Source organism: Meleagris gallopavo, chromosome 1 (assembly GCF_000146605.3).
Source record: "Meleagris gallopavo isolate NT-WF06-2002-E0010 breed Aviagen turkey brand Nicholas breeding stock chromosome 1, Turkey_5.1, whole genome shotgun sequence".
In the NCBI taxonomy this organism is placed as follows: Eukaryota; Metazoa; Chordata; class Aves; order Galliformes; family Phasianidae; genus Meleagris; species Meleagris gallopavo.
This window is the reverse complement of record NC_015011.2, coordinates 67,198,380-67,212,623: the sequence shown is the minus strand read 5'-3', so window position 1 is coordinate 67,212,623 and position 14,244 is coordinate 67,198,380. Positions and strand designations below refer to the sequence as shown.

At 38.2% G+C, this 14,244-nt stretch overlaps 1 protein-coding gene across 1 annotated transcript; it reads left to right on the top strand.

The window, feature by feature from the left end:
* Positions 1-5,971: 5,971 nt before the first annotated feature.
* Positions 5,972-12,412, top strand: LOC104912373 (sulfotransferase 6B1-like). The gene is made up of 6 exons (XM_010715885.3): positions 5,972-6,213; positions 7,091-7,275; positions 7,876-8,002; positions 10,453-10,547; positions 10,708-10,894; positions 11,961-12,412. Exons 1-6 carry the CDS (start codon positions 6,069-6,071, stop codon positions 12,077-12,079), a joined length of 858 nt encoding a protein of 285 aa, XP_010714187.1. The 5' UTR covers positions 5,972-6,068; the 3' UTR covers positions 12,080-12,412.
* The last annotated feature ends 1,832 nt before the right edge of the window (positions 12,413-14,244 follow it).

Sequence of the window (14,244 nt, the reverse complement as noted above, 5' to 3'; positions counted from 1 at the left end):
ATAGACATAAGGACTTTTCCTAAGGACTTCTTCCACTGGTTTGAGCCCACAAGTCATCAGAGGGTTACTTGTGGCTGGCTCAACTGCAGATTCCCTCAGCTGGATTTAATGGTAGGGTGAGAGTTGACAGGGTAGTATTTGCCTTCAAGTTTCCTTGCTCTGTTTTTGTGTGTGCAGTGATGCTCCACAATGAGTAAATCTCTGTAGGACATACCTATCAAAAGGCTTTTTGCTGAAATTTATTTAGTTTCTTATAGAATACTTTAACCTAGTATTGAATACATACTTCAAAATATCAGGCAGTTTCAATGTAGCCATGCTAACAAATCAAAAAATAAACCAGTTGGCATCACCAAGCATAAATGTGTACACTAGCAACAACAAGGTGACTCATCAATTACTGCTATGAAATTCTACACTGATAAGCCTGCCCATTAAATATGATAATATAGATAAGCAGAAGATAAAACAGGCCTCCAGGGTCTCTCCTTCTGGCCTGAGGACCTGGGAACTGGCCACTCTAACAGATAAGTACTTGCCATGGAGACTCCCTTCATATATACAGCCTTATCTCTTTCACCCTCATTTGCTTTTTTTGTGCTTTTCATCTCTTTTTGCATATATTTTCTTCTGAAAGTACCAGCAGGGCAGGAGCTGGTACAGTACAGATTTGAAGTGTAGACTACTTGGTGGATAAGGAATTAGTTGGATGGTCTGGGGTTTGTGGTAAGCAGCTCTATTTCCAAGTAGGAGCTAATGATGAGTGGTGTCCCACAGGAGTCTGTCTTGGGACTGGTACTCCTTAACAACTCTATCAGTGACATAGATGATGGAATTGAAAGCACCCTCAGCAAGTCTGCAGAAGACACCAAGCTGAGGAGTGCAGGTGATGCAACTGAAGGAAGGGATGCCATCCAGAGGGACCTTGACAGGCTTGAAAACTGGGCCCACAAGAACGTAATGGAGCTCAACAAGACCAAGTGCAAGTTGTTGTGCCTGGTTCAGGGCAATCCCAGATATACGAACAGCCTGAGAGAAGAACTCAATGAAAGTAGCCCTGCAGAGAAGGTCTTAGGGGTTCTGGAAGATAAAAAAACTTAACATGAGCCAGCAGTGCATTTGCAGCCTGGAAGGTCGACTGTATCCTGGGCTGCATCAAAAGAGGGGTGGCCAGCAGGGCAATGTGTGTGATTGTTCCCTTCTTCTCTGCCTTCATGAGTCCCACCTGCAGTACTGCATCCAGGTCTGGGATCCCTAGCACAAGAAAGATGTGGAGCTTTTGGAGCAGGTCCAGAAGATGGCCACAAAGATGCTCAGAGTGCTGAAACATCTCTCCTACAAATACAGGCTGAGGGAGCTGGGCTTATTCAGTCTGGAGAAGAGAAAGTTCCAGGGAGGCCTCATTACGGCCTTCCAATACTTAAAAGGAGCTCATAAGCAGGAGGGAAAACAACTTTTTACACAAGTAGATAATAATAGCAATAGAAATAGGGGGAATAATTTTAAACTAAAAAAGGATAGATTTAGATTAGATGTCTGGGGAAAATTTTTAACTGAGTGTGGTAAGGTTCTGGCATAGGCTGCCTGGAGAAATTGCAGTTGCCCCAATCCTAGAGGTGTTCAAGGACAGCTGGATGGAGCCCTGGGCAACCTGATTGAGTACATGATTTAGTGGTTGGCAACCCTGCCCACAGTGGGGGAATTGGTACTGGATGATCTTTGAGATACCTTCCAACTCAAGCCATTCTATGGTTCTGTGACAGTCCTCTCAGCCATGACATTTACCTACAAGATCTGCCCCTCTCCAAAGAGCACAGCTCTGCAATATTATGATTAGCTGTATCAGCTGGCACAAAATATACTTGGGCAATGATGTGTTGTGAAAAGGATCAAATGAGGTCAGGGAACTTTATAATCTGACCTGCTGTAAAAAAATATGACTCTGTACATTGACCTTCTTCATACTATACCTAAATGTGGATGTAATCGCTACAGATAGCAAACTTTTGAAATCAAAGCTGTGAAATCATAGTATGTATTTAGCATTGATCTACAGAGAAGTAAAGAGGGATCTTTTCAGCCCACATGCAAGAGTCCAGGAACTGCAAGAAAGCATACCGAGCAGAGGGTCTGCATTTGGAAATCCAAAATAATGAAATGCCCTCTGGATGAAGTAGTTTTGACTAAGTCACATCACCTGACAGCTGGGAACAACACAAGGTGCATCAATTGCCAAAGTCTCTTCTGCCTCTCCATTCATTCATCAAAATGACAGTATTGTATTACACGGCTTTAGGTCAGGTAACCAACACAATTGATTTCACCTGCATATTTTTGACAACATCACTTATTTCCCTCAGTACTACCACCTGAGACGTATTTGAAGGGGATCAATGTTGTGACTGGCCTCAGTAGAGAGATCTGAAATTAAAGGAGATGAAAATGCTGCTGCTTTTTATCAAACTGGAAAGAGAACGGTGAGCTTGATGTGAAGGTGACAAGGTAGAAGCAGCTCAATTTTTGTGTTGTTCAAGAAAATGGAATGAAGTCACTCACCATAACAAGGATACAGACGGCATAAAGTAAGTCTGATACAGAGGCGGACATGGCCCAGGAGTGCAGTGTTCACCTACCAAGCCATATTTTCCTCAAACTCCAGATTCAAGACTGCTATAATGAAAGCAGATCTCTATGAAACCCTGCTGATAAAATGTGTGCTCCATCTTCATCAATAGCAGTGCCAAAGCACAGAAGAACAATGCTCAGTTAAGAGAAGTTATTCAGAGTCTGTGGAGGAATTTTTTAGTACTAGCTTGCCATGCCTGTGTTCATCTGGCTCCAAATGTGTCAGCGGTAGTCTATATTTTGGGTTGTAATACAGACTAAAGAGATAGTGAAAGCTGGAGGGAGAACTTGGTTTCATATTTTTCAAACCCACTCTCTCTTTCTGTTACATTAACGCAGAAAGCGGAAGTTTGCATGCAATCCTGCAAGGTGCTGAGTACTCTCTTTTTATTTAAATTACTGCATTCAAGATCATGCACACTTCCCAGAATAGGCCTTATTTCTAAGCATAGGCAAGATTTGTTAAGGAGCACTGATTTCCCCATGGATTTATATGGATGCTAAAAACAGAAGCTAGTATAAGAAGCAATTTAGATGAAGTAAAAGAATTGGAATTTGCCATGCTACTGTATTGCTTCTGTTTTACACCTTGGTCATTTCCTTTGTGAATGATTAATTAGGCTCCAAGGATTAGATTAGGCAAATGTCCTGACTCAGAGCTTAATAAAAACATATGAAGAAATTAAATGGAAAATACATAGTAAATAAGTAATATATTTTACAGTGAGCTTATTTTTGCTAGGTCAGGTAATTTAGTTCTCTTAACCTACACTAAATGCATGTGAAGTATGACTGCAAAATAACTGTAGAAATCTCTCAGAAGTTCAGACTAATGCACAGAAACAAAATTCATTATGCCTCCAAAATTATTTTGCGCACTGAAGTACCCAAAGTGAAATCTGTTGACAGAAAATATATTTTCAAGATTTAGACCATAAAGTGCAAAGCAGTAGTAACTTAGGTCTTCAGATCAAAAAACAAGGAAAAAACATTGAGTTTGTCACCACTGAGAGATCCTTCAAACTCTATCTATCTAAGCATCAATGTCCATGTGTTTTTCATGCCTTTCATTTTTCCAGTAGAAAGGGCTGGGACATTATGCAGTGGTCCATCTTCCTCAGAAATATGAGTACCTATTCAAAGTACCTAGCTGGAGATGTCCCAATGAACAATTCATTAACTACCTCCTGAAAGATTTCCCTGTCTCTCTTCTCATCCATAGTGGTAGGGCACACATCTCCAGAACATAACTGACATGATTCTGATCCATGCTGGCCCTGCAGGACTGAGTTTACTGATGATACAAAGCACGTTTTATAGGCTGTACCTGTTTAAGACCAGTTTATTGGCAAAACAGGTGAGAATATATAGGCTTCTTGACTTATCTTTGACTGGTAGGCTGGCAATATTGCCAAGAAGGAAAAACAAATCATTCATATTCTGTTTTTGTTTTGTTTTGTTTTGAATTGTTTTTTGTTTTTTGTTTTGTTTTTTTTCCCCTGGACATTTAATTAGAAACAAGCGGAATTTGGTAACATTCCTTACACCTTGTCTGTAATTTCAGTGGATCAAGTGTTCCTTGGAAAGACATGTCCATCATCTCCATTTCATTCTCAGTACGTATGGCAGTCAGCAGCAATGATTAAACCTAAGTAGTTATTTATCACAAAACAAGGATCAGGAAATTTCTGAAGGTTTGGTTTATTGTTTAAGAAAAAAAAGACCAAGATTTACACGCAGGTTCTCAACTTCAGTTGAATACACTGAAGGACCTCAGCAGGATATCTTGTAGGAGATTTTCAATGGGAACAGTGAAGTCACAGAATGGTTGATGAAAATAACATAAAGATGATTGAAGGCCAGTTTACAACTGTTCTTCCTATTCCGGGAAATTTTTGAGACTTAGGGAAAAACAAACTACAAAACCACAAAAAGAAATCCAGAAAATTGAAGACTGTAGGTCCTGACATCACACCAGAAAAGATTAATGTATGTCAATGAAAATGAAATTTGAAATATTAAATACTCTAAGATACTTTTATTGAGATTTGAGCTATTTATTTTCATGTGATTCATTCACATTTCTTAAGGTAATTTTGATCAAACATGGAGCTTTCAGGTGGAAAAACACTCATGACGATTTCTGCAGATTCAAACTTAAAAAAAATACAATGCATAATGGGCAGTGAATTGAGAACTACATCTTTCTTGCAAGTGCCTTTATTTTGATGAATCTGCATTTTCTGTGGAAAGATTTAAAAAACTTCAACCACTCCTAGTCATAAAACATACAGGATAAAACCCACTCCTCTTATGGATATGACAGCTCAGAAAATGATTGTGCCTCAGGAATAACTCTGTTTTTAAGATGTCTCAGGCTGAAATTCTGAGATGTTCAGAAAATTAGTTCCTTGACATCTCTGAAGCATTTGGAATCAACTTACAGTTTTGAAAATACAGGCCACTGCATACATGATAAAATGAGAACCCAAAGTATTTCATTCACATAAAACACTGCTTCCAATAAAGTACATAGATTGCCTCCTATTTATTTCGATGGAAACTACAACGAAGAGCACAATAACACTATTTGATATAGCAAATTCTCAGCTACAAAACACTATTTTGGAGCATAGTCATCAGCAATAGCTATACATTTTTGCCAGTGATGAATAAAGGCCTGCATGCTGCATTCATAAAAACCTGTACCAGTGGAAGTTACCCACTATTGCTGTCACCACTGCTGAAATGCATCACCCACCTCATCACTGCACTCACATCCACTGTTTGGTCTCCTAAAATTTCAGCAAGTGTCAATGAATGGCAATAGGTGACATTTTTTTCTCATGGAAGAATTCAGTGACAACCCTCTGCTTCATACAGGCTTCCATGTCAGATGCCATTTTGTCAGACTGCCCCGCCCCCCTGTTATCATCTGTCACACAGCAACAAAATGTAATCAGATATCAGTGGGGAGGTTCAGCCTGTAATGCTATTGCACCAACATCCACTCCTGATGTTGTGGGACATCATAAAACAGGAGGCATTACTTTCTGAGCAGCCCTTATATAAGTTGTTGAATCATACTGATCCTATTTTATGACAACATAAAATGATCAATCTGACATTTTCCACAGTTAATATAATATGACTATCACTCCTTTGCCTTCTCTGGAAAGCTAATAAATGACGACACACATTTTTGATGACACTGCATTTCTGTTATTTATCAAATGACCTCTAATATTTCAGTTGCCTTTATCAGCTAACTTGAAAAATCGATATCTGTGAGATTCCAGTATGCACAGCAAACTATATAAGCATGAGGTTTGTATTGCTGGCCTCAATTTGTTACTTCAGACCATCTGACCTACAGGTTACTCTTAAACCCTCTCGTCATTTCACTGCTATCTGATTTGCAGGAATCGTAGGCTTAAGCAAACATGTCCAACCTCAGTGAGGCAGAACTCATTCACAAGTTTAAGGGGATTTCCTTTACCATCAGGTCTTCTCCAGAGCTTTTAAATTCCTTGGATGCTTTTGATGCTAGAGAAGATGACATCCTTTTGGTTTCCTACCCCAAATCTGGTAAGTTCTACTTCTATATGTTAACTGCAAGATGTGTCAATAGTTCATTTCATGTTCTCTGCTTAACTTACTTGTGAAGTGTCTGTAAAAAAAAACAAACAGGGAAGGATGTTTGAATATGTGGGTATGTTATGCTCTCAGTCAGTATTAAAATAACAAAACAAATTAAAAGAAAAAAACAAAACAACAAACCAGAGCAAGTGCAACACCAAAAAAAAACCTCTATTTGTTTAAATAAATTTTGATTCTGTAATACAAAATACTGTCAGATGTTCTATATATTCAAAAGCAAATAAATATTTGTTTCTTGTAAGTAAAATATATACTCAAAGAATTTTCCTGAGGACCTTATGCATTTAATTATGAGCAAGTGAAGAGGTGTATTAAGTGATTTTTATGGCTCTTGTCTGTAGATACTTGTAGATACTTCTTCTTCCTTCTCTCCCCAGTTCTCTCACACACAGAAACTCACACCAGGGTGGAAGCTCAATTAGTTATCTTCCCAGTAGCCACAGTTATTATAATGATTCTCTCCCTCCATCCCTAAAAAACAGATAATTTCTAAATAAACAACAGAAATAATATAATTATCTCAGCAAACAAGCAGTCTGAATTTTATTCCATGTATCTAATGAGTTTGTTTTGATACAAATATCAGTGCTTTTTAGAGAGTTCGTAATTCAGACACAACAACAATTTTTCCAGTATTTATGGATCTAGAGCCAATAGGAGTACTCAATTACATAGTTTCTTGAATCTTGGGGTTTAACGAACTATTCTCACATGCGGACTGCACGTTCCATATATTTTCTCATTAACAAATCTTCCTTCCTTTCTCTTCTTCTTTCTTTTTTTCCTTAAAACTAACTTTCTGAAGGCACTCACTGGCTTGCAGGAGTCATAACAAAGCTTTACAATACTCCCGTTACATTAACAACTCCCATTGAACTTGGAGACATGTCCAAACTGGAGGAACTGAATCAACTGTCGTCAAAGAGAATCATCCCAACACACTTAGACTACAACATGCTGCCTCAACATTTTAAGAATAAAAAATGCAAGGTAAGTCAAAAAGTTATAAAAGCTGTAAGATATAGTAAATGTCTGTTAGGCATCTATTCCGTCTTGTTGATCCTTAAACACTTTAAAATGACTTACAGTTTCCAGAGGTGGTTTGCTGTGTACATGAGAGGCTCATAAAAATCAGCTCTGGGCCTCAGATTTTATGTTAGAAGTTCTAAGATTCAGGATTATCCAAATCCAGACTTTTGGGGCAAGTCTAATTTCAATGAAAGGCAAAAATTGACATTCTGCAGCTGTTGTGTGAATGTGAAGAAGTGAATGGTTTTATATGTTAGGTATGGGAGTTAGTTTTACTCAGGAGTTAAAAGAAAACCGTCTCTTTCATAAAGTATAATCATTTTCCATCGGTAGGAAACATACCTTTGTCTACAAAATAGTGTTTGCTAACCACTGTTTATTTCTGCTTAAACGGGAACAAATAAATTTCTATCTTAATGCCACAGTCATTAACGATGGACCAATCCTGAAGGAAAGAGTTTTGACACTGGAACCACATGTGAAAATGCCACATTTATGCACACAGCTCCTACAAAATAGACAGGACATCAACATTAATAACCATATCATCTTCATTTACAGATGATCTATATCATCAGAAATCCAAAAGATACTGCAGTTTCCATGTATCATTACTACCGAGAGAATCCAAACCTTCCCACTGTAGATACCTGGACTGCTTTCCTTGACTTGTTCTTAAAAGGAGATGGTAAGGATAGGTGTTACATTTTCTTCCTTCAGCTCATATTACTATTGTTAATATTATATTATTATTCTAAATAGAAACAGTTAAGAAATATTAATTATGTGAAAGCTCCTTGCTGAACTCCTAATTCACACATCCTTAGATTTATTATTTTTCCAAGATGCTAAACTAAGAACAAGTAATAGGATACTGTCTTCAGCCTTTCAAGGGTGTATTTTGACAGGTGGCTGCAGGCTGATGGAGTAGACATTGTTTGAAGATGCCCAGAGGGCAATATATGGCTTAGTGTCCTGCAGAAGGGCAGGTGGCACACATGGAGGTTGTCTCCAGGCTGCTCAGAGAGCCTAAGTTTACAGGCTTAGTGCCTTCATCTTGAAAGTGGTCTTGGGTGACCCTTCAAAGGGAGTCTAGACGCTTTCATAAGCACCTCTGAACACACTCTGCCTGATACGTTGTCTAAGTCCTGGGGTCCAAAGACCAAGGACATGAGTGAGATTTGTGTGAGTGGCAGCAGTGGCAAGGAAGCTGACAACAGGACTATATTCTGGTTATCCACTCCCATTTTTAGTGTTTTATTACTCCTTTGAGGACATGAGGACATTCCTACCATACACCCACAGTGATGATAACAGCAACAATGATAGACAAGCTTGAAAAATATCAAAGCAAGCTGCCAGTGCAGTCCTTGTCAGCTTATATCAAGGCTCCGGAAGTCAGTCTGTATTTTCTGCTGATTTGTGGATCCTGTGTTTCTAGTTCAGAGCAGCCCTAAGACACATGCTTCGGTGATGTGCAGGATCTTTGCTTGTTTAGTAACACCCCTGAACATCAATTAGTTAAAAAAAGAAGAGGATAATACGAAATTTTAAAAGCAGCTCCCATTTGTCTGTGAATTAATAGTCTTCTGCTGTTTTCAGTGTGCTTATGCATGGTACAAAAAGATAACTATGTTGGTTACAACACAGATTTATGTAAGAGGTGATACTGGGAGAGAGGTTGTCATTTTTGCTCTTAATAGAAACATACAAAGATTGTGTTGCTTGGCTCGGATCCTGCAGTATACTTGCAGAGTTAAGAGAGAACAGAGTTAAGTTGAGAACAACGGTGAGGACACCCAGAGAAAAGGGATGCTGTCTCTAAAACTGTTTGCTGTACCCCCAAAGCCAAAAGGGTCTCTGACTTTCAGGTATTGGAGGCAGGATGGCTCACCCCTATAGCATGAACCCACGGAGTAATAGCTCAAGAACAGCAGAGACAATAGTGGTCTTATAGTCTGAGAGCTTACAGGATCTAAAAATCATTGTTTCCTTTTTTTTTTAAATTAGGCAATTTTGGTTTCTTTGGACACTTGTCCTGATAAATAGGTTATCATCCTGATAGAAACAGGAAAGAAAAGCAGCAGATACTCCAAATCTATGTGTAGACTCTGTGACTCTGGAAGCCTGCCCATTTCTTAGGATTGGGCACTTGCACAGATGTGGGCTAAGGGGAAGCAGGTGCATTTGTTGAGCACATCCCCAGTGGGCTTTAGCAGGCTTTAATTGCACATTGTGGTGCACTGGTGCTCTGCAATTAGACAGGGTTTTCTGGCAGCAGGTGGATACAGGCTGAAGCATTCAGCAAAATACCTAATACATCTCAAGGTTTGCAAACAAAATGATGTCCTTTATGATACTTAAATATTTTACTTTTATGGTAAAAGTATAATGCAAGGTCGCAGTTCACAATTGCTCTGTCCATGAAGTGCTCATTATCCTGGAGGAGGCTTTCAGCTCATTTGTCAATGCAGGCAGTCTCATCTTTGAACCAGAGGAGTCAGAATTGCTTTTTAAAAATAAAGCTGAAATTTAGCTGTCTTCCTATTATTCAGCAAAGGGAGCATTCAGACAAAGCAAGTACTGTGAGTCAATTATAAAGCCATGAGTTACCTGTGTGGTTGGCTGCCTGATGTATTTTTATAATAAATAATTTTTCTATCAATTCTTCCTTAACTTTTGAAAATATACATAATTCTCCTCTGCTAGAGCAATAGTGTGCTCCGTTTAACAGACTCCTAATTTTGTTTCCTAGTGTCATACTTATACTTACAATACATTCATTTCCTAGTTTATTTTCCTAGGGTTTTTTAATTATTATTTTGACCACAGACCGACAGATATTTGCTGAGATGCTCAGATCTTGTTGTGCCCATACATTTGCCTTCACTACAGGCCTGTCCCTAGATTTGGATTTATTTCTACTGTGGCACTATGTTCCATAATAATGTCACTTTGATATTTAAAAAAAAAATCCAACAGGAATGGTAATTTTGAATCACTTCACAAAAAGAATTTAATCAGATTTAGAGGAACATAGGGTGCATACCAAGAAGGAACCATTCCCCTAAAAATTTGTGAGATATGGAATTATTTATTAATCAAGCATACATGAATCTCTATGGGTTTTCTTTTCAGTGGTCTGTGGATCCTGGTTTGACCATTTCCTAAGTTGGGAAGAACATAAAAATGACAAAAATATACTGTTTTTGTTCTATGAAGACATGAAAAAGGTAAATATGCACTCTGTTCCTGTTTTAGAATGAATTGCTGATAAATAGAAATAATCAAAATATCAAGGAGGAAATTCTAATGAAAATAATAATTTCCATGCCAAAGGAAAGTCTAATTATCACTCAGAAATATAAAAACTTTATTCTTCCTGTATCTCAGAATCTCCCTAAGATTGTGAAGGAAATCAGCATATTCCTGGGTATAAGCATTGGTGATGAAGACATCCAAGATATCTGCAAGAAATCATCCTTCTCAGAGATGAAAAAGGACACAGAAAAAGAAAACAGTGACCCCAGTCACACCGTCTGTGCCCTGACATCCAACAGGAAGCTAATTTTCCGAAAAGGTAAGTTTATTGTCCTGACTTAATACAGAATCATCAACTGGCAATTATCCAACAGAAGCCTAGATAATTTTGAAGACATTTTGAGTCACTCCCAGGAAACATCAATTGGATTCTCCAATTTGAAGCCTTTTGAAAAAAAACATTCTCTAAGTTCTTCAGTTGAAAATGCATGCTTATGCTAGAGAAACATGGAGGGGGTTCTTAAGTGTTTGCTCTGTATGAGCTTTGGAGCTTAAAGGAAAGTTCACAGAACATTACTCTTTATCTGCATTTTTGTACCTAAAGTTTACCGTCAGTCTCTCACAAGCCTCTATGTGTCTCCTCTCGAATTACCAGTGAAGGTCACTTGGTCTGCTAGAATGGAAAAGGTGCATTTCTTAGGAAGGAGTCTGCTGGTAGCCTTTATCCTCTGTACTCCCTGTTATCTTACTGAAATGTTCCCAAAAAGAAATATGCTGACAATGACAACAGAAGAATAAATGACTCAAATCATCCTGTGACCTAACAGATCACCTTAAGTTCTTGGCCAAACTGAGATCTGCAGTAAAACCTTCAGCAGTTCGTAGCTCATATGTGACTTAAAAAACATGCAGAGGAGCTGTTTTCTTGCTACTGGGTTATATGCTGATAAGGGTGAGATGAATTTCAGCTAGCAACTATTTGCCTCTACTAAAAGAGTCCAGATAGAGACCTTTAACAGCAAGCATCTAAGATGAGGCGAGATGCCTCTGCTGAGATGAGCAAGAGCTCTATTTCCATCCTGAAAAGTTGTTACTCTTCATTGTGCCTCTTAGTATTGCTGGCACTGCCAGGTGACACATTATGAGAAACAAGCCTTAGGGCTTAATATGGATGATGATTCAGCGTCTCCCATCAAAGTCTCACCAAATCAATAAAATAATTACTCATAATCATGACCTATCACGACATATCACAGAGACTACGGTTGATAATACAATAACAATTTGTGCCAAGTGCAGCATTAATAAAACTGGTCTGCCTTTGATTTGTTTCATTGCTCTATATTGCCTGATTCACTGTTCGTTTACTGTCCCTGCTCCTCCAGGTACTGTTGGTGACTGGAAGAACCATTTCACTCCAAAACAGAACTTACAGTTTGATGAAGTATTCAGTGAGAAAATGAAACTCAGCAAAATGGCAAAACATCTCACCTATGAATTCTAAATTCGTGGGAAGAACAACACTTACCAAAAATGCAGCCAGAGACATTGTTGGGAAAATCTGGATGAGAGCTAAAAGAAGTTCAAAGAAAAACAGCTGCTCTTGGAACTGATGCCATGAAGACGTAAGAAGCACTGACCACGTTCATTTACCTTGTTTACATAAATTTATCTATCAGCCTTATTTTTCACATAGTCAAACAATGGAAATGTGGAGAAGGCTTGTAAAATAGAGATTTGGGGACAGGAAAATTCTGGCACAATGCTGGAACTGAACTCAATCAGAGGGCAGATTTACATGGTTTTATAGCCAGGTGTCAGACCCATTTTTTTTTTACAACTAAATCTACTTCAACATTTATTTATTTTTTGCTCTAGGTGTATACAAATGGACTTCTTGGATCTGGTTTAAAAATTTTACCTAAATATTAAGAAAAAAAATCCTGTAATAATCTGTATGTCTAAAAACACGTAATAAAAAACAACTATTTAACCCTAGACTGAACCCCTTCCTCATCTACTGTGATTTGGAAAGTGCCTATTTTATCAGACTTTGTTATTGATGCTAGAATTGAAAAACGTAGCAGTACATTTGAAGATTTGCAGTTAAGTTTGTGTATAAAATTTTGGTTTGTTTTGTTTGATTTGCTTGTTTTTGTAACGGTATGTGCTTCTCTGTTGTAACTTATTTCTATTAGATATTGTATAATATCTGTATTTTAAATGAAACTGATATCAATTCATGCAGATTTCAGCATTATAAGTTTTTTCATTCTGCTTTCTTCCTGTAAAATGCCTATTTCCAGTGTTTTGATGAAACTCTTTTATTTCACTGCCCTTGCTCAGTAGAATACAATAGTTTCACTGTGGCAAATAGAGCAGTATATGGAGTCACTTTAAAGCAAACAAGACATGTTTACCCAGCCCCGATAAGACAGGTATTCTAAGAACCAACAGTCTGTGTTCACATCTAGGGAGTATTCTGGGAACAGAGTGAAAACATTTCTTCTGATTTACTGAGTGATGTGGTTTCTGTCTGCACCTTCAATTTGCTGTGCAGGCTAGCGTTAAGTACTCTGCTTCCTACCTAGCTCTCACCAACCACATAATTCCCAGCAAAAACTGTCTGAAAAGAAACTCATGCAGACAAGCACTGTTACTTTGTTCCGATTCCTCTGTGCTTTGCTCATCTTTTGGATGAGCTGTTTCTGAAAAGTTGTGGTAAGACCTTATTGATAGTGAACAATTCACGCTTTCTCTAGACACACAGCTCTTTCAATTCACACTTTGTTTGCAGAAGGTAACATCAATACTGACTGGTGTGCATCTGCATGAATGATACAGGTAGTTACATGCTGAGGACATAAGTGAGAGGTAAGCCTATTTAGCAACACTCCATTTCCATATACGAGTTCAACCCAATTCAAGGCAGATGCTGCTCTGAGCTCTGTTTTATGCTAACAACCCATTTGGAAACCAGAAGCTTGTTTGTGCTGGTTTGCTCCTCTGATACTAAAATCTTTCTCTTTTTAAAATGTCATGAACAATTATTATCCTTGGATGCCTTTCAGGTGTCCTTCTTCCACTTTTAATAAATGGAAAGAGATCAGCTAATGTAGATGTGTTTATTAACTGAGTATGGCAATGATTTTAAAGGTCACACAGCATTTGAGGAAAGGGAATAAGAATGTTAGTAGGACTTCTGAGACACAGACAAAGGTCCACAAAAGCTTTTCCCCCATCTGAATTCAAGATCTACTTGAAAAGGAGGAATAAAGAAATCCAAACATCAACTCACACAATTAACTGAAGGGAAGGAAAGCAACGGAGAAGTGAAGGAAGCTTTTGATTTGGGCTGGCAGAATGAGGCAGCAGGAGCCATACTGATTTGTATAGTTTTACATAGCATTCATGCATGTGCTCACAATACCATACTGTGCAGAAAGGGACAGGGTGTGGACATGACATCTGGATTAGAGAGAGGGCTAAAGCATATAGTCCTGAATGGCTGAAGGGATACCATTATACAAAGCAATGAGCAGTTTGCTTGCTGCTTGATCCCCAGCATTGCATTTCAGAGCTAAATGGACATTTAAAATAAAGTCTCTTTCAGAAACACCTTGTAATTCTATAGCATTTTTCATTTCCAGGTACTTTAAACACAATTTT

Bases quoted from the DNA above. Each gene is read 5' to 3' on its own strand.
- LOC104912373 (XM_010715885.3), top strand. From the start codon at position 6,069: ATGTCCAACCTCAGTGAGGCAGAACTCATTCACAAGTTTAAGGGGATT. The intron at 10,548-10,707 runs GTAAATATGCAC...CCTGTATCTCAG, and splicing joins TCTATGAAGACATGAAAAAG to AATCTCCCTAAGATTGTGAA. The intron at 10,895-11,960 runs GTAAGTTTATTG...CTGCTCCTCCAG, and splicing joins GAAGCTAATTTTCCGAAAAG to GTACTGTTGGTGACTGGAAG.